We start from the raw sequence: 20,275 nt of genomic DNA, 5'->3' as shown, positions 1-20,275 counted from the left end.
ACTCATAAATAAAGTCGTTTTGGACAAGGCTTGGTCAAACATTGAGAATATAAATCATGAATAACTTTTAAGTTGTTAGAGTTTGGAAATGTGAAAATCATATAAAAAGATTTGTCTTGAAAAATACTTTCATAAAAATATACATATACCACTTTTTGATAAATAGTTTTATAAAGATATGGAGTCAAAGTTATGCTTTGGAGACCGTTTCACTGTCCAAAATGACTTTATTTTTAAATAATGAGGGAGTATGAGATAATACACGCGTCGATAATAATTTAAGTCAGTACACACTAGGAAATCCAGCATCTTGTGCTATATTCCCTATCTAGAGATTTTCTAATCCCAGTGATCCACCAAACCAAACACTTGATATCCATGTATGCTCCATTCCATCCATGCATATCCAACCAACCAAGCACACGCTAAAAAAGCACCCGTGTCAAGCAGAGAGTTGAAGACCGCCGCCAAAGCTCCCCCGCCGCAACCCAACAGGCGCCAACACGTACTCGCTCGCCCCCTCCCACTCCCAGTCGCTGCGCCTATAAAAGCCGCAAGGCACGCACCCCACATGAAGCCACCAACGCAATAATCTCCGCAAGCCATGCATCCCGGCCCCGAGAGAAACCTCAGTTCTCAGTCAGCATCAGAAGCTAGCTTTTGATCCCACCGGGGAGCGGGGATCGGAAGAAGAGAGGGAGAGGAATGGCAGCCGCGCAGGGGGCCGTGATCGCGTGCCACACCAAGGATGAGTTCGACGCCCAGATGGCCAAGGGCAAGGAGGCCGGCAAGCTGGTACGCCATCTGCATCCCGTGATATATTGTTGTTTGGGAAAAGCTGTTCAGGTTTCCTCAATTCGTCTCTCTGGTTTCCGAAATTGCAAAAGCTCTGTTCAGGTTTCCACGATTCGTCTCTGGTTTCCAAATTTGTTCTGAATTGCATCGAAGGTGCTCGCGTTTGGGCGCGTGTTGGGATTATTGCCAGATCGAAATGAAATCAGTGTGAGCTTGCGGTAACTTAATTTTGACTGACTGGTTAACTGGAGGCGGCAATTGTGACATGAATCATGCATGCGCGTCCAGTGTGAGGGTTAGCAGCCAATATACTACATGTATGCAAGGTTCCCATGCATGAATCCATGCATGGTATGCTGTCTGTTCAACGATTAGGACGAGTTCTTGTTCTTTTTTTCCCCCCGACAATGATGATGAGTTCTTGTTCTTGTGATGCAACAATTCTACAGCCTCTGACATTGAGCTTTATCAACCTGTCTCACCGGCCTACCCCTTATCATCAGGTGATCATCGACTTCATGTCCCCCTCGTGCCCTTTTTGCCTAGAGATTGCCCCGGTGTACGCGGAGTGGGCCAAGAAGTTCCCTAGCGCTGTCTTCCTCGAGGTTAATGTTTTCGAACTCAAGGTGAGCGACGGCGGTGTCGTCCCAAACTCCCACAATATATATATATATATATATATATATATATATATATATATATATATATATATATAGAACTACTATCCTGTAGCTGGCTACAGAATAACTTATTCTGTAGCCACTTTGAGTTATGATAATTACTATGTTAATTTATGAGATTATAATAACTCCTTACTAAGTGGTTTAATATAATGTTATGGTAAATATCCACATGTGTTATAGTAACCCAACTATCGTAAATATGTATTGACATTATGGTAAATTAGTATATAAAATTATAGTAAATGGAGGTGGCTACAGAATAACTTATTTTGTAGCCGGCTATTGAATAGCCTCTCCCTATATATATATATATATATATATATATATATATATATATATATATATATATATATATATATATATATATATATATATATATATATATATATATATTGGTACTGGTATGATGCATGCATGCATGTGCGTTTGATTTCAACCCCGCCCATGCATCTACTGATCATGCTGTTTCCTCGATGGTTCGACAGGAAGTTGCTGACTTCTACAAGATCGACGGGATGCCGACCTTCGTCTTCATCAAGAACGGCGAGACGCTGGAGACCATTGAAGGTCCCGAGAAGGATGAGATCCTGGACGCCATCAAGAAGTACATCGGCATTCCTGCCTCGGCGTCCGCCTAAGGACGACGTACATGTATAATCCAGCAAATATATAGCATCACCAGTGTCGTCACACTACCGGAAACCAGCGATTTGCCGAGTGTATTCTATCGGGCACTCGGCAAAGACCGTGTTTTCCGAGTGCCAAATAAAATACACTCGGCAAACAAAAACACACGGCAAAATACGTCTTTGCCGAGTGTTTTTTTTCTGGCACTCGGCAAAGATGTATTTTGCCGAGTGCTATTTTTTGGCACACGACAAAATACGTCTTTGCCGAGTGTTTTTTTCTGGCACTCGGCAAAGATGTATTTTGCCGAGTGCCTTTGTTTTGGCACTCGGCAAAGAGGCTTTTTGCCGTGTGCATTTTGTTGGCCCTCGGCAAATCAGTTTTTCGAAACAATTTTTGAGGCCTTAAATGAATTCAATTGAAAAACTTTTCAACTATAAAGTTGTATAACTTCTCAAGATCTACAAAGTTTATTTTGGTCATTTGTTCATTTGACAAAGCGACAATAACGTTGTTCATAAAATCTACATCTCTCATATCTCTCATATTAGTTTCATGAAAGTAGAAGACAGATATATAAGATTTGTGAACAATGTTACTACCACTATGTCGGATAAACAAATGACCAAAATAAACTTTGTAGATCTTGATAAGTTATGAAATTTTGTAGTTGGCAACATTTTGATTTGAAATCATCTTGTCATGCAAAAACGACGTTTGAATTTGAAAATTTTAAAATTTGAATTTTTCAAACGACCTCGGATGGAAAAACTTCCTAAATGAAAATTGTAGATCTCCAAAAGTTATGAAACTATGTAGTTGACAACCTTTTGATTTGAAATCATCTTATCATGCAAAACTACGTTTGAATCTCTCAAATTTAAAATTCAAATTTTTCAAACGACCTCGGATGGAAAAACTTACTAAATGAAAATTGTAGATCTCAAAAAGTTATGAAACTTTGTAGTTGACCACTTTTTGATTTGAATTCATTTAGGGCCTCAAACAAGCAATTTACTCTCAGTTTGCCGAGTGCCTTTTTTCTGGCACTCGGCAAAGCCGTATTTTGCCGAGTGCCTATGTTTTGGCACTCGGCAAAGCGGCATTTTGCCGTGTGCGTTTTTTTTTGCCCTCGGTAAATCAGTTTTTCGAATCAATTTTTGAGGCCCTAAATTAATTCAAATGAAAAACTTTTCAACTACAAAGTTGTATAACTTCTCAAGATCTACAAAGTTTATTTTGATCATTTCTTCATTTGACAAAGCGACAATAATGTTGTTCATAAAATATACATCTCTCATATCTCTCATATTAGTTTCATGAAAGTAGAAGAGAGATATATATGATTTGTGAACAATGTTACTACCACTATGTCGGATGAACAAATGACCAAAATAAACTTTGTAGATCTTGAGAAGTTATGAAATTTTGTAGTTGACAACATTTTGATTTGAAATCATTTTGTCATGCAAAAACGACGTTTGAATTTGAAAATTTTAAAATTTGAATTTTTCAAAATACCTTGGATGGAAAAACTTCCTAAATCAAAATTGTAGATCTCCAAAAGTTATGAAACATTGTAGTTGGCAACTTTTTGATTTGAAAACATCTTGTCATGCAAAACTGCGTTTGAATTTCAAAATTTTAAAATTCAAATTTTATAAACGACCTCGGATGGAAAAACAACCAAAATAAACTCTGTAGATCTCGAAAAGTTATGAAACATTGTAGTTGGCAACTTTTTGATTTGAAAACATCTTGTCATACAAAACTACGTTTGAATTTCCAAATTTTAAAATTCAAATTTTGTAAACGACCTCGAATGGAAAAACTTCCTAAACTAAAAGTGTAGATCTCGAAAAGTTATGAAACTTTGTAGTTCACAACTTTTTTTATTTGAATTTGTTTAGGGCCTCAAACAAACAATTTACACTCGGTTTAGTATAATATATTAGGAACTAAAACGGAATCCAGACACAAGTGACATTGTGGTGTAGTGGTAGAGGAGATTTGTGTGCAGCGGGAGGTCTCGGGTTCAAATCCCGTCGGCCGCGTAGCTGTGAAATTTACGCGAAAAAAGCCAGAGATGGATGGGTGCTGACCAGTGGGGGCCTCCACCAATTAAAAAAAATTCATTTTTTTTGGGTAAAAATTCCTATTTTTTCGGGGGGGTTTTCGGTTCCAACTTTGCCGAGTGTCGGGCACTCGACAAAGGCTTTGCCGAGTGTCCGACAAAAGACACTCGGCAAAGGCGTCTTTGCCGACTCATTTTTTACCGAGTGGTCTTTGCCGAGTGCAGCACTCGGCAAAGCCTTTGCCGAGTGCAAATTGGGCTTTGCCGAGTGCCCCAAATTCACTGAGTCTGGTAGTGTCAATAAGGGCCAACAAATCAATAATGGCGTGCTAACTAGCTAGCACTTAGCAGCAGTATAGGCACCGCCATCATCGATCAGCATGCAGTTTGGTCTAAGTGATTGTGTACTATGTTCAGCTTGGAGTCGATCCGGTTGTCTTATCGATCGATCTGATGAATATAATACAGTATATATGTATGGACACTTTCTGACTGGGGTTGCAATCCGGATGCATCTCTGCCTTCATTATTAATTATGACGGAATGAAATACATGATGATGACAATCTGCTTACTATTATTAATTGGCGGCTCTAATGTAACATTAATCCTCACGATACGTGTTAAGAAAAAAATCTTAAAAACTCTCGTATATTCATAAGCATCTGGTCATTAATTTACTAGACTCTAACAATTATCGTTAATAATAACCATTGGATCTATTTTTTAACAATTACCACCACTTTATGTCATTATGAAAAATAAATAAAATAATCATATAAAATTGCGTCTAAATACCCACTTCAGCCATTATAAAAGACAATTTAAATTAACATATTAAATTTGCATCTATATTATTCACATTTGCCATTGTGAAAGATAATTTAAAAATAAACCCTAAGTTTGCATTTAAATAACTCACCTCTTTGATTATGATTTATAAAAGATAATACGGTAACCCTTAAGTTCTCATCTAAATTAGCACATATGTTGCTATAAAAATAATATAAATAACCCCTTAATTTAATTTGCATCTAGATATCCATCTCTATTGTTATGAAATATAAACTACATATGTGCTAAAATATCCCTTGCCAAGTTGAAAGACCGGCCTTACATGTAGGGGTCATGTCAATGCACAGTCAACGTGCCACGTCAACGTACATAGCGGGTTAAGACCCGTTTGGACCTAGATAATACACAAAGCCAAGTTCATAGACCTAGAAATAACATTTGAGAGTAGATGGACCTAGCTAGGTGACACCCCTTACTAAGTTGAACCGACCTTATATGTAGAGGTCACGTCAATGCACAGCCAGCATGCCACGTTATCGTTAAGAGCGGTAGGAGCCGTTTGGATCTCGATGATATCTACAAGTTCATAAACCTAGAAATAACATTTTAAGAGTAGAGAAACTAAGAGACATCCCCTGTCAAGTTGAAGAACATATCATGAATTTCCATGTATGGCACACGTAAACATAGGCATCTACTAGGCCTTGTGTTCTCTTGGGCGAAACTGTGTCTTCTTATCATGCAAGTAGTTCGTCTTCGGATACAGAGGAAGCTTATGCCAGATATAGAATCCATTTTTTCTTTTAAAAATGTAACATAGATGAATCCTTGCACAAATTTGACAGAATTTGTTACCCACCTATAATATGATAAAATTGTGCTTTGTAGTACACTATTGCTGTATTTTTCAAGGCCAAAATCGATTACGAGTAACTAAACGGAGTGCATATATGCCCTGTGCCGTCGTATCTTACTGGTGGCTTTTCTTGGGCCTCCCATTTTGCACGATAAGAGAAACCGCACCAGTGGATGCTTGATGCTTCCAGATATTACGTAAATGCGAGTAACTGTGATCGTACAAATTAGATGCGAATGTGGAACTCAGATCACGTACTGATAGCTACACCTCTCCAAATACCAAATTCCTTGTTCCAATTGCAGAGCACCAACAGAATATGATGTTCCAAGGATGATGACATGCGTTAGATATCAAGTTCAATTTGTAAAGTAGTCATTTCTTCCCAACAATAATGTGCACAAATGCAGCTTGATGACAAAATTAAAATAGCAGCGAACTCCTATTATTCATTGACACCCGAGGTATATATGGTTTCTACTTTCTACTCTTTAATTTGCATCTTCCTTAGTTGGGGTTCATACATTTTATTTTATATGAGTAGCAGTTATCAATAGAAACATGTCAATACACTAGTACAGAAACGACTTTTGATCCACTTCGAAATTTGACTTTAGTCCCGGTATTTTTCGCGCTCGGGACTAGAGAACCTTTAGTCCCGGTTGGTAGCTTCAACCGGGACTAAAGGTCCCTGCCCAACGGCTACTGCGGCATGCTTTTGCTGCAGGGGACCTTTAGTCCCGGTTGGAGCTATCAACCGGGACTAAAGGTTAACTTTTACTCCCGGTTGGTCCCTCCAACCGGGAGTAAAAGTCTACTCCCGACTGGAGGCTCCGTCCGGGACTAGAAAGAGACATTTAGTCCCGGTTGGTGTCTCTAACCGGGACTAAAGGTCCCCTCCTATATACCCCTTCTTTCTCCCCGAGCCCGAGCCACTTCGACCTCAGTGTTCTTGCTTCATCGCCGGCCTCTCTTCTTCCTCATCGCCGGTAATCACAAGATTTCTTCGATTCCTCCATCGATTCTTCAGTTCTAAAGGTTACCAACTTTATACTCTCATGTTTCATCAGTAGCATATCTTATTTGTGGACTAGATATATGTGGTTTTTTTATGGTGGATTTTTTTTATTTGTAAGCCATTTAAGCTCAAAATCACTTTAAAGTTTGCATATTTAGATGAAGGAAGGTTAAAGTAGTTATTCAAAACTAGTATTCAGCTTTCATTTCTAGCATGCATAGCACACTTCATGGTTTAGAGATATAGAGAATTTTAGAGTTTTTTTAATTTTATTTGTTTATAAAATGAGAAATTTATATTATATTAAAAATGAGTATAGAGAGTAGATGGCAACTGCTTCCGGGTCCTCGACCTCTCATCAGGTTCCAAAGCGACTGAGGCCGGACCTCCCTCTCATTGCATGCGGCAAGTATGAGGAGAAGATTGTTATGGAGTACCGGGTGAGGAAGGAGTGTCCCAACAAGGGCCATATCTTCTACAAGTGTCCGGATCGCAATGTGAGTTATTTTATCGCATTTGATGATTATGGTTAATTTATACTTATTTTCATGATGATTGTGATTAAAGTTCTAATTTTTTGTTTTAATTTCAGTGGGATGGCACTGGATGTTCAGGCTGGTACTGGGAGGAAGAGTATGTTGAACACGTGTAAAACTCTCTTGCACAGGCGGCTACGGTGGCTGATGAGGCAGTGATCCTACGGAAGAAGCCCATAGATGTTGAACAAATGCATGATCTGTCTGTTTTAGTTGAGATTGGTCGCAAAATCCTTATGCTGCTGAAGTGCATTTTAGCTTTAGTTTTTTAGTGGTAGTTGGGATTGTCTACATTGTACTGAGACTTTCATAAATTAATACCTTGTGTGGTGGCATGCATGTCATATAATTAACTAATTATGTTCTAGGTTTTAATATGGTATGTATGTCATGTAATGTAGATGAGCCGGCATTGGATGTACAATGCTGATCGCTGCTCCCAAGAGTTCATTGAGGGCGTGCATTCTTTCTTACGTGTGGCCGAGGCAAACAAACACGATGGTTTCATGTGCTGCCCATATGCCATATGTAAGAATTTAAAGGAATATGCTAACTCAAGGAGTCTTCATTCGCACTTGTTGAAGTCGGGTTTCATGCCAAACTATATTTGTTGGACGAAGCACGAAGAAACCGGGATTATAATGGAAGAAGGTGAAGAAGAACAATGGAACGATGATGACATTATTGCTGAATATGGTGCCTTCAATGATACTGCAATGGGGGAAGCTGAAGAAGAGGTAGGGGCAGAAGATGAGCCCGCTGATGATCTTGGTCAAGCCATTCGTGACACACAAAGAGAATGTGAAAGTGAAAAGAAGAAGATCAAGTTCGAGCGCATGCTAGAGGATCACAAGAAATGGCTATACACAACTTGTGATGCGGGGCAGAAAAAGTTGGGTACCACACTGGAATTGCTGCAATGAAAGGCAAAGAATGGTGTATCTAACAAGGGATTTGGGGAGTTACTGAAAATCCAAAAGAAGATGCTTCCGAAGGATAACGAATTGCCCGCCACTACGTATGAAGCAAAACAGGTAGTCTGCCCTTTGGAATTAGAAATCTAGAAGATACATGCATGTCCTAATGACTGCATCCTCTATCGTGGCGAGGGGTACGAGAAGTTAGATGCATGCCCGATATGTCATGCATCGCGAGATAAGATCAGGCGAGATGACCCTGATGATGTTGAGGGTGAATGTCCCATGAAGAAAATCCCTGCCAAGATTATGTGGTATGCTCCTATAATACCACGCTTGAAACGTCTGTTCAGAAACAAAGACCATTCAAAGTTGTTGCGATGGCACAAAGAAGACCGTAAGGTAGACAATATGTTGAGACACCCTGCTGATGGGTCCCAGTGGAGAGCAATCGATAGAGAATTTCCGGAGTTTGCAAATGACGCAAGAAACTTAAGGTTTCCTTTAAGTACGGATGGTATGAATCCTTTCGGGGAGCAGAGCAGTAGTCATAGCACTTGGTCTATTACTCTATGTATCTACAACTTTCCTCCCTGGTTATGCATGAAGCGTAAGTTTATTATGATGCCAGTGCTCATCCAAGGCCCAAGGCAACCTAGCAACGACATCGATGTGTACCTGAGGCCACTAGTTGGAGAACTTCTACTTTTGTGGAACAGACCAGATGTACGTGTGTGGGATGAGCACAAACAGGAGCACTTTGACCTGTGAGTATTGTTGTTCATAACAATCAATGATTGATTGCTCTAAGTAATCTTTCAGGACAATCAAACAAGGGATATAATGCATGCACGCACTGTTTCGATGACATTAAAGGTATATTCTTGAAAAAATATTGAAAGGTCGTGTACCTTGGCCATCGTCGATTTCTTCCTGCGAAACACCCCCTAAGAAAGAAATGCAAGCATTTTTAAGGTAAGGCAGACCACCAGACCAAGCCGGGCAACCAAACTGGTGAGGATGTACTCAATATGGTCAAGGATGTGAAAGTAGTATTTGGAAAGGCACATGGCAGTGAACATGTTCTGAACGATGCCGACGGTCACGCACCCATGTGGAAGAAGAAGTCCATATTTTGAGAGATATCCTATTGGTGAGTCCTAGAGGTCCATAGCGCGATCGACGTGATGCACCTGACGAAGAATCTTTGTGTGAACCTTCTAGGCTTCATGGGTGTGTATGGGAAGCCTAAGGACACACTTAAAGCACGACAGGACCTGCGGTGTTTGAAAAAACGAGACAACCTGCATCTGGAGAAGACAGATGACTGACGCTATTACTTAAGTCTTGTCAGCTACACTCTTAGCAAAGAAGAGAAGAAAAACATGTTTGAATGCCTAGCAAGCATCAAGGTACCAACTGGATTCTCCTCGAATATAAAGGGTATAATAAATGTGCCAGAGAAGAAATTTCTAAACTTAAAGTCCCATGACTGCCACGTGCTCATGACGCAATTGCTTCCAGTTGCATTAAGAGAAATTCTACCTCCAAATGTATGTCTAGCCACCATGAAGCTATGTGCATTCCTCAATGCAATTTCTCAGAAGGCAATCCATCCAATGGATCTAGCTAAACTATAGAATGATATGGTTCAATGTCTTGTCAGCTTTGAGTTGGTGTTCCCTCCTTCCTTCTTTAATATCATGACACACCTCCTAGTTCACCTGGTCAAGGAGATTAGCATTCTCGGTCCTGTGTTCCTACACAACATGTTCCCTTTTGAGAGGTTTATGGGAGTTCTAAAGAAATATGTTCACAACCGTGCTCGGTCAGAAGGAAGCATCGCCAAGGGCTATGGAACAGAGGAGGTTATTGAGTTTTGTGTTGACTTTATTCCCGACCTTGACCTGATTGGTGTTCCTGAATCGCGACACGAGGGGAGACTAAGTGGAAAGGGGACACTAGGGAAGAAACCATATATTGGTACGTAAGACAATTATTTTAATAAAGCACACTACATAGTTCTACAAAACTCCTCCTTGGTGGATCCGTATATCGAGACATATAAAGAGTTGCTCCGATCCGAGTTTCCAGGGAAGTCTGAAGCTTGGATTACGCGTCAGCACATGGAAACTTTCAGCGACTGGTTGCGAAAAGAATGTCAGGGTGATGAGAGTATTGATGAGCAATTGTATTTGTTGGCTAGGCAGCCATCGTGGCATATCCTCACATACAAAGGGTACGAGATAAATGGGAATACATTTTACACAGTAGCCCAAGATAAAAAGAGCACCAACCAAAACAGTGGTGTCCGCATAGATGCCACTGACCCAAATGAAAATAAGCAAACTTATTATGGTCGCATAGAGGAGATATGGGAACTAAACTATGCACCTACTTTTAAGGTATCTTTGTTCAAGTGCCAATGGGTAAATGCTGGAGGCGGGGTAGCAGTCGACAACTAGTATGGAATGACAATCGTGGACCTCAACAATATTGGGTACAAAGACGAACCGTTCGTCCTTGCCAAGGATGTGAATCAGATGTTCTATGTCAAGGACATGTCTACAAAACCGAAGAGAGGAAAAAACAACAACGACCCAATCAATGAGCCAAAATGCCACATAGTTATTTTAGGGAAAAGAAACATCGTCAGAATTGAAGACAAGTCAGACATATCAGAAGATTATGAAAATGATGACCGAATTCCATCCTTCACAGTGAACAAAGACCCAAGCATCCAGCTAAATGATGAGGACACTCCAAGGTTACGACGCGATCATAACCAAGGGATATATGTTAAGAAGAAGTTCACTACTGTGCCCACTTGATATATATAGTGATGTTTATTAATAGTGTGTATTAGAGGTATTATGTAATAATTGTGAATTCAGAGATGTTTATTAGGTATTTCTTTTTTTCTATGTTCAGATTAAATTTGTGTTTGATGGTGGGATTTCCATGTCGCACAAAGCAAAAAGCAAAAGCAATGCATCTGATGTGAAAAAATTGTTTTAGTCCCGGCTTGATATGGTGATGTATTAGACCTATTATGTAATAATTGTGACTTCAGATTTTTTTTTGTAATAATTGTGACTTCATATTTTCTACAGTTTAAATGAATTTTTTGCTTGACGGTGGATTTTCCGTGGAGAATGTGTGATGAAAAACCAAATGATCAACGTTAATGAGCAACCCTGCCCAACCGTGTTGCCTATCGAACCAATCTTGAGGAGACTAAGGAAATTCAGCGGCAAGTCCAAGACCTTTTGGACCGCGGGTATGTACGTGAAAGCCTTAGTCCTTGTGTCGTTCTTGTACTTTTGGTTCCTAAGAAAGATGGAACTTGGCGTATGTGTGTTGATTGTAGAGCCATCAATAATATTACTATTCGGTATCGTCATCCTATTTATAGGCTAGACGACATGCTTGATGAGTTGTGTGGTTCTATAATTTTCACCAAGATTGACTTGCGAAGTGGCTACCATCAAATTAGTATGAAACTTGGAGACGAATGGAAAACTGCGTTTAAAACCAAATTCGGGTTGTATGAGTGGTTAGTAATACCATTTGGTTTAACAAATACACCTAGCACTTTCATGCGCTTAATACACCACAGATCAGAGAAGAAAGACTAAACCGGAGCAGGATTGAAGCAGGTGAAGGGTCTGTACATTGAAGCAGTGTTGAAGGAAGCAGAAGATGTAGGAAGTAGGGGCAGCTGTTCTTTTTTTTTTTTGTTAGTTTTCTGTTAGAGTTGACTGAAAGAAGCTTGAAGATTCAGGGAGAGGTGGTCTATGTGTTTCATTTTTATTTATGCCGTATATTAGATGGAACCTTTTAATATTCCTTATTCCTCTGTTTGAATGATGCACTGAGAAACCTGTACGTATGTTTGAAATCTCCCTTGGTCTGTATGTTTGAATGAGCGAACTGTACGTATGTTACTTGATATCTCCACTTGGCGAAGAAGTGTCATATGTAAGTTTTTTGCCTTTGTAAAACTTTGATGCGGTTACTGATTCATGTTCTTTATGTGGAAATCTTATGCATGCTCTTATAGCTTGATGTTGCAACTTTTGTGCAGAGTCGTATTTGATGTTTTATAAAAAAAAAAATTGTACAAAACGGTAGCCGGTAGCAAGCAAGCAGTGCTCTTGTTTAAGCAAGCAACCAACGAGAAGCAGTAAGAGCAAATATAATAGCAGGCTGTAAGCCGACTAAATACTGAGGTAGAGGAGAGAGGGGAGGAGAGAGAGGAGAAGCGGGCTGTAAGCTTACAGCCGGGCTTGGGCACAAGAACCAAGAAAGTCTGTGAGAGAGACAAGTGGGTCATGTATTAACTGTAAATAGCTAACTACTATATGAGTGGGCTGAGAAAATGCTGCAAGAAACCTTATAGCCAGCAAGCCGACTGTATTATTAGCCTTGCTCTAACCTCATCGTGCTCTTGTCTAAGTAATCAACCAACCCATACTATCAATTGGTGCACCGCGGTACACAGCAAATGGGTCGATGGATCAGTTACGGTTCGAGATCCAAGGTTGAACCACCCCCATCGTGACACCGTATGTAGAGATGGAGCTCAAGACCCCGGAATACGAATAGCACCGGGCCGGGATCGGAGCCGACGCCCAAGCTCCCTCGACCCCACACGTTGCTGCGCCTATAAAAGCCGCGGCTCGCGCCCCAGGTTAGGCCACTAGGCCACCAGCCAGCCGCCGAGAGAAAACCTTAGTCAGCATCAGAAGCTAGCTTTCGATCCCAGCGAGGAAGAAGACAGCGAGAGGAATGGCGGGCGCGGCGGAGGGGACCGTGATCGCGTGCCACACCAAGGAGGAGTTCGACGCCCAGTTGGCCAAGGGCAACGAGGCCGGCAAGCTGGTACGTACGCCATCGATCTGTCTCCCTGTAATTTAATTTTCTCGATGATATGCCCGCGCTGTCTGTTCAACGATGAGTTTTTTGTTCCTGTTCTTGTTACTACTAACAATTCTTTCTAGCATTGAGCTTACTAATTTGTCAGCAACCTGTTTCATGTCCTCTACCCCGGCGTCGATCGATCAGGTGGTGATCGACTTCATGTCCCCCACGTGCGGTGCTTGCCAAGAGATAGCCCCGGTGTTCGCGGCGTGCGCCAAGGAGTACCCTACTAAAGGTGTCTTCCTCAAGGTCGACATTCTCGAACTGAAGGTGAGTACGTACGGTGTCGGTGTCGTCCCAATAATAGCCAATATATTTAGGTGATTAATTAATTAATTCACCAAATCATGTGCATGCATTTGGTTTCAATTCAACCCGGGTACCCGGCCCCATGATCGATCATGTCGTCGTCGTATGCTGATCATGCTAGGTGTGTTTCCTTGTTCGACGACGTACAGGAAGTTGCTAAGAGCAACAACATCCAGGCGGCGCCGACCTTCGTCTTCATCAGGGACGATCTGACGCTGGAGAGCTTTGTTGGTGCCTATCCAGATAAACTCCGCAACACCATCAAGGAGTTCATCGACAACACTTCTGCAGCCTCTGCATCGTCCGCCTAAGGAGACGTATAGCAAACTAAGTATAGCATCTACCACCAGTCGTCAATAAGGGCCAACGAATGGCGTGGTAGCTAGCAGGAGGCACCGCCATTATCGATCAGTTTGGTCGTCTAATTAAATAAGTGATTATTGTGTACTCTTATGTTCAGCTCGGAGTCGATATGTTGGCTCCCGCGCTGGATCGGTTATCGATCTGATGAGTACAGAATGTATGGAGATACTTCTGACTGGGGTTGCAATAATCCGGGTGTCTGCCTTCATGTCTCTACGAGCATGACTGAATGAAACACATGATGATGACGACGCTGAGCTACTTGTATCCTTTGCCCCAGGCTCATCCCCAGCACATAAAGCTAAGCCATATACGGTGACAGTGAATTATATTAATACTCTTTGTTACATTACGTAGGAAACTTTAAATAAAAGATAAAAAGACGTTAAGCCCTAGAGTTTCTAGACGTGGATAAAAGATGCACAATTAATAAAATCAAAGAGTAAATTTTAGTAGCGGTCCTCAAACTTGTCCCGAGTTCTCATTTGGGTCTTGGTACTTTTTGAAATTGCACATTTAGCTCCTTAAACTTGTTTCGAGTTCTCATCCCGGTTGTGGAACTTGCAAATTGCACGTTTGGTTCCCTAAACTTATCTCAGGTTCTCATATATGTCTCGGTTTCGGTACATGCAAATTGCACACTAAGGTCCCAAGTTCCTAAAATTCTCATAAAAGGCAAGTCTATTCGGGACGAGGGGAGTAATTTAGAGTGGCGGATTTTGGCATAGTGATGGACTAGGACTAACAAATAGTCATGTTAGCTCATATCTATAGACTAGTGGACTAACAATTAGTCTGCCTATTTAGATCCTTGGGGTCTAACAAATAGTCAACTAGTTGTTAGTCCTATAAATCCAAATAGGGTGATATGTGGTGGCTAAAAGATATATTACAAATACATATTTAAAAAATGAGAAAAAAATGTAGAACTTTTGACAAAATTGTATAAGATAAAAAATGTTTCTAAGGGTCACAAAGCTTGCACATTTTCTTTTTGAGAGAACCAAAGCTTGTACATTTAAGACATTATTATATTTGTGACTAGAGTGATTATGTGCTCACTCTAGCTAGTCACAAATATAAGCAGTATATAGAACATTAGCACAGTATAAAAGGTGAAATTTTGATTCCAATTTCTATACAAGTAGCATTTTGTCATGATAAATCTTATAAAAACACTACTCCCTCCGTTCCAAATTATAAGTCGCTTTGACTCTTTTGATACATCTATTTTGTTATGTATCTAAATATAATAATATGTCTAGATACATAGTAAAATTGATGAACCAAAAAAGTCAAAGCGACTTATATGGTTTTTCTAAAAAATTGACTGATATCTAGAACTTAAGACGGAGGGAGTGCATATATCACACACATAAAGAGAGAGGAATCTACCCAGCCCTGTGTTCTCTTGGGCGAAACTATGTTTTCTTAACATACAACAATTAGCTCTGAAAAAAAAGGGCATCCATGCTTCCGTCTTCGGATACAGAGAGGAAGCTTATGCTAAATACACGATCCATTTTTTCTTTCTTAAAAAAATGTAACATGGATGAAGCCTTGCACAAATTTGACAAAATTTGTTTATTACCCACCTATATAATACTATAAAATCGTGTTAAGTAGTACTATTGCTGTATTTTTCAAGGCCAATATCAATTATGAGTAACTAAACAGAATGTATATGCCCTGTGCCGTCTTATCTTACTGGTGGCCTTTCTTGGGCCTCCCATTTTGCACGACAAGAAAACCGCACCTATGGATGCTTGATGCTTCCAGGTATTGCACGTGAGTAACTGTGACTGTACAAATTAGATGCGAATGTGGAACTCAAATCACTGATAGCTACACCTCTCCAAATACCAAATTCCTTGTTCCACTTGCAGAGCACCTAGTAGAGAATATGATGTTCCAAGGATGATGACATGCGTTAGATATCAAGTTCAATTTGTAAATAGTCATTTCCCAACAATAATGTGCACAAATGCAGCTTGATGACAAAATTAAAATAGCAGCGAACTTCTATTATTCATTGACACCCGAGGTATATATGCTTTCTACTTTCTACTCTTTGCAGCTTCCTTAAGTTGGGCAACCACCCTCACCTTCCAATAATATCTCAAATGGTACATGGGGGGTATAGTGCACGACTCATATATAGTTTCCCTTTGCAATAAACTGATATCACTTTATATGTGGGGTGTACTAAGCGTCTAAGCATGACTTAATTGGTCACAAGGGGATATACGTGCACTATGTGGTTCAATTCATTTTCCAACAATGTATGCATAAGTGCAGCCTGATGATAAAACTAAAATAGCAGCAAACTTCTATTCATTGACACCCGATGTATACATGTATGTTCTACTCTTTGCATCTTCCTTAATTAAGTTGGGGTTCGTATATTGTCAATAAAAACACGACAATACCCCTAACTCGTTACTACTACAAAGAAGACTTTGGATGCAATGGCAAGCTACCGTGTCACCTTCAAATAATATATCTAAAATGGTCCATGCATGGGTAGTGCATGATACACATCCCCTTTGCTACAAACTTATACGATCACGGGGATAAGATAAAGTACAAAGGGCGAAAGTGCCTGTAGCCTATTAGTTATAAGAGTCTCGATAGCACCTTAAGTCCGGGATTCGACTCCCGTGGGAGTGAATATTTTAGGATTTAACGGCATTGTGCTTTCGGTAGTAAGCGACGTTTTCGTCGCAAGCGAGGCACTTGTGATAACTTCGTCAATCTCGAGGATGCTCATAAAGGTATGGTTTACGTGCATGCATTCATATGGGTGAGTATGCGTGCGTTGTGAGTGTCTGAGTTATATTGTGCAGTAGCAAAAAAAATAAAAAAAGTACAAAGGGTCTAAACTTATCCGATCAACGGATGCGGTTGGAAATGGAAGCCGTCTCTACAAATCTATTTTTAGAGATGGTTGTACTCTAGCCGCATCTGGTACATTTCACGCCAAGATTTGCTCTAGTATATTTCCCACCAAAATTCAAACTGTGTTTGTGATTTAATATACATACAGTTGTTCAGACGTCGAAACACGCACCACGTTTGGGTGCCAATTTGCTGAAACGCATTCAATTGGATGCACCAGGACGTTTGATAGTACTCCCTTCGTACTCACAAATAAAGTCGTTTTGGACAAGGCTTGGGTTAAACATTGAGAATATAAATCATGAATAACTTTTAAGTTGTTGAGTTTGGAAATGTGAAAATCATATAAAAAGATTTGTCTTGAAAAATACTTTCATAAAAATATACATATACCACTTTTTGATAAATAGTTTTATAAAAATAAGGAGTCAAAGTTATGCTTTAGAGACCGTTTCGCTGTCCAAGACGATTTTATCTTTGAATAATGAGGGAGTATGAGATAATACACGCGTCGATAATAATTTAAGTCAGTACACACTAGAAAATCCAGCATCTTGTGCTACATTCCCTATCTAGAGATTTTCTGATCCCAATGATCCACCAAACCAAACACTTGATATCCATGTATGCTCCATTCCATCCATGCATATCCAACCAACCAAGCACACGCTAAAAAAATTCGACAGGCACACCGTGTCAAGCAGAGAGTTGAAGACCGCCGCCAAAGCTCCCCCGCCGCAACCCAACAGGCGCCAACACGTACTCGCTCGCCCCTCCCACTCCCAGTCGCTGCGCCTATAAAAGCCGCAAGGCACGCGCCCCATATGAAGCCACCAACGCAATAATCTCCGCAAGCCATCCCGGCCCCGAGAGAAACCTCAGTTCTCAGTCAGCATCAGAAGCTAGCTTTTGATCCCACCGGGGAGCGGGGATCGGAAGAAGAGAGGGAGAGGAATGGCAGCCGCGCAGGGGGCCGTGATCGCGTGCCACACCAAGGATGAGTTCGACGCCCAGATGGCCAAGGGCAAGGAGGCCGGCAAGCTGGTACGCTATCTGCATCCCGTGATATATTGTTGTTTGGGAAAAGCTGTTCAGGTTTCCTCAATTCGTCTCTCTGGTTTCCGAAATTGCAAAAGCTCTGTTCAGGTTTCCACGATTCGTCTCTGGTTTCCAAATTTGTTCTGAATTGCATTGAAGGTGCTCGCGTTTGGGCGCGTGTTGGGATTATTGCCAGATCGAAATGAAATCAGTGTGAGCTTGCGGTAACTTAATTTTGACTGACTGGTTAACTGGAGGCGGCAATTGTGACATGAACAATGCAAGCGCGTCCAGTGTGAGGGTTAGCAGCCAATATACTACATGTATGCAAGCTTCCCATGCATGAATCCATGCGTGGTATGCTGTCTGTTCAACGATTAGGATGAGTTCTTGTTCTTTTTTTTCCCCCGACAATGATGATGAGTTCTTGTTCTTGTGATGCAACAATTCTACAGCCTCTGACATTGAGCTTTATCAACCTGTCTCACCGGCCTACCCCTTATCATCAGGTGATCATCGACTTCATGTCCCTCTCGTGCCCTTTTTGCCTAGAGATTGCCCCGGTGTACGCGGAGTGGGCCAAGAAGTTCCCTAGCGCTGTCTTCCTCGAGGTTAATGTTTTCGAACTCAAGGTGAGCGACGGCGGTGTCGTCCCAAACTCCCACAATATATATATTGGTACTGGTATGATGCATGCATGCATGTGCGTTTGATTTCAACCCCGCCCATGCATGTACTGATCATGCTGTTTCCTCGATGGTTCGACAGGAAGTTGCTGACTTCTACAAGATCGACGGGATGCCGACCTTCGTCTTCATCAAGAACGGCGAGACGCTGGAGACCATTGAAGGTCCCGAGAAGGATGAGATCCTGGACGCCATCAAGAAGTACATCGGCACTCCTGCCTCGGCGTCCGCCTAAGGACGACGTACATGTATAATCCAGCAAATATATAGCATCACCAGTGTCGTCAATAAGGGCCAACAAATCAATAATGGCGTGCTAACTAGCTAGCGCTTAGCAGCAGTATAGGCACCGCCATCATCGATCAGCATGCAGTTTGGTCTAAGTGATTGTGTACTATGTTCAGCTCGGAGTCGATCCCGTGCTGGACCGGCTGTCTTATCGATCCATCTGATGAATACAGTATATATGTATGGACACTTTCTGACTGTGCAATCCGGATGCATCTCTGCCTTCATTATTATGACTCAATGAAATACATGATGATGACAATCTGCTTACTATTATTAACTTGGCGGCTCTAATGTAACATTAATCCTCACGATACGTGTTAAGAAAAAAAAATCTTAAAAACTCTCGTATATTCATAAGCATCTGGTCATTAATTTACTAGACTCTAACAATTATCGTTAATAATAGACATTGGATCTATTTTTTAACAATTACCACCACTTTATGCCATTATTAAAAAATAAATAAAATAATCATATAAAAGTGCGTCTAAATACCCACTTTAGCCATTATAAAAGACAATTTAAATTAACATATTAAATTTGCATCTATATTATTCACATTTGCCATCGTGAAAGATAATTGAAAAATAAATCCTAATTTTGCATTTAAATAACTCACCTCTTTGATTATAATTTATAAAAGTTAATACGGTAACCCTTAAGTTCTCATCTAAATTAGAACATATGTTGCTATAAAAATAATATAAATAACCCCTTTAATTTGCATCTAGATATCCATCTCTATTGTTATGAAATATAAACTACATATGTGCTAAAATATCCCTTTCCAAGTTGAAAGACCGGCCTTACATGTAGGGGTCATGTCAATGCACAGTCAACGTGCCACGTCAGCGTACATAGCGGGTTAAGACCCATTTGGACCTGGATAATACACAAAGCCAAGTTCATAGACCTAGAAATAACATTTGAGAGTAGATGAACCTAGCTAGGTGACACCCCTTGCCAAGTTGAAGAACCGACCTTATATGTAGGGGTCACGTCAATGCACAGCCAGCATGCCACGTTATCGTTAAGAGCGGTAGGAGCCGTTTGGATCTCGATGATATCTACAAGTCCATAAACCTAGAAATAACATTTTAAGAGTAGAGAAACTAAGAGACATCCCCTGTCAAGTTGAAGAACAGATCATGAATTTCCATGTATGGCACACGTAAACATAGGCATCTACTAGGCCTTGTGTTCTCTTGGGCGAAACTGTGTCTTCTTATATCTTGCAAGTAGCTCGTCTTCGGATACAGAGGAAGCTTATGCTAGATATATAGAATCCATTTTTTCTTTTAAAAATGTAACATAGATGAATCCTTGCACAAATTTGACAGAATTTGTTACCCACCTATAATATGATAAAATTGTGCTTTGTAGTACACTATTGCTGTATTTTTCAAGGCCAAAATCGATTACGAGTAACTAAACGGAGTGCATATATGCCCTGTGCCGTCGTATCTT

The 20,275-nt window shown here is 40.6% G+C and overlaps 3 protein-coding genes across 3 annotated transcripts; all 3 read left to right on the top strand.

Annotated features, from left to right (window-relative positions):
• Positions 1-616: 616 nt before the first annotated feature.
• LOC136532466 (thioredoxin H-type-like) lies at positions 617-2,137 on the top strand. The gene is made up of 3 exons (XM_066525060.1): positions 617-795; positions 1,299-1,421; positions 1,964-2,137. The coding sequence occupies exons 1-3, from the start codon at positions 706-708 to the stop codon at positions 2,114-2,116; spliced, it is 366 nt and encodes a 121-aa protein (XP_066381157.1). The 5' UTR covers positions 617-705; the 3' UTR covers positions 2,117-2,137.
• Positions 2,138-13,019: 10,882 nt separating this feature from the next.
• LOC136532456 (thioredoxin H-type-like) lies at positions 13,020-14,109 on the top strand. The gene is made up of 3 exons (XM_066525049.1): positions 13,020-13,184; positions 13,368-13,493; positions 13,682-14,109. The coding sequence occupies exons 1-3, from the start codon at positions 13,092-13,094 to the stop codon at positions 13,841-13,843; spliced, it is 381 nt and encodes a 126-aa protein (XP_066381146.1). The 5' UTR covers positions 13,020-13,091; the 3' UTR covers positions 13,844-14,109.
• A 3,516-nt stretch (positions 14,110-17,625) lies between these two features.
• Positions 17,626-18,994, top strand: LOC136532464 (thioredoxin H-type-like). Its single transcript, XM_066525057.1, has 3 exons — positions 17,626-17,837; positions 18,341-18,463; positions 18,600-18,994. Exons 1-3 carry the CDS (start codon positions 17,748-17,750, stop codon positions 18,750-18,752), a joined length of 366 nt encoding a protein of 121 aa, XP_066381154.1. The 5' UTR covers positions 17,626-17,747; the 3' UTR covers positions 18,753-18,994.
• Positions 18,995-20,275: the final 1,281 nt, after the last annotated feature.

This window comes from Miscanthus floridulus, unplaced genomic scaffold (assembly GCF_019320115.1).
Source record: "Miscanthus floridulus cultivar M001 unplaced genomic scaffold, ASM1932011v1 fs_626_4_5, whole genome shotgun sequence".
Lineage (NCBI taxonomy): Eukaryota > Viridiplantae > Streptophyta > Magnoliopsida > Poales > Poaceae > Miscanthus > Miscanthus floridulus.
Note: the sequence above shows the minus strand (reverse complement) of the source record. Positions and strands in the feature narration are given on the sequence as shown.

Bases quoted from the DNA above. Each gene is read 5' to 3' on its own strand.
- LOC136532464 (XM_066525057.1), top strand. From the start codon at position 17,748: ATGGCAGCCGCGCAGGGGGCCGTGATCGCGTGCCACACCAAGGATGAG. The intron at 17,838-18,340 runs GTACGCTATCTG...CCTTATCATCAG, and splicing joins GCAAGGAGGCCGGCAAGCTG to GTGATCATCGACTTCATGTC. The intron at 18,464-18,599 runs GTGAGCGACGGC...ATGGTTCGACAG, and splicing joins TTAATGTTTTCGAACTCAAG to GAAGTTGCTGACTTCTACAA.
- LOC136532456 (XM_066525049.1), top strand. From the start codon at position 13,092: ATGGCGGGCGCGGCGGAGGGGACCGTGATCGCGTGCCACACCAAGGAG. The intron at 13,185-13,367 runs GTACGTACGCCA...TCGATCGATCAG, and splicing joins GCAACGAGGCCGGCAAGCTG to GTGGTGATCGACTTCATGTC. The intron at 13,494-13,681 runs GTGAGTACGTAC...GACGACGTACAG, and splicing joins TCGACATTCTCGAACTGAAG to GAAGTTGCTAAGAGCAACAA.
- LOC136532466 (XM_066525060.1), top strand. From the start codon at position 706: ATGGCAGCCGCGCAGGGGGCCGTGATCGCGTGCCACACCAAGGATGAG. The intron at 796-1,298 runs GTACGCCATCTG...CCTTATCATCAG, and splicing joins GCAAGGAGGCCGGCAAGCTG to GTGATCATCGACTTCATGTC. The intron at 1,422-1,963 runs GTGAGCGACGGC...ATGGTTCGACAG, and splicing joins TTAATGTTTTCGAACTCAAG to GAAGTTGCTGACTTCTACAA.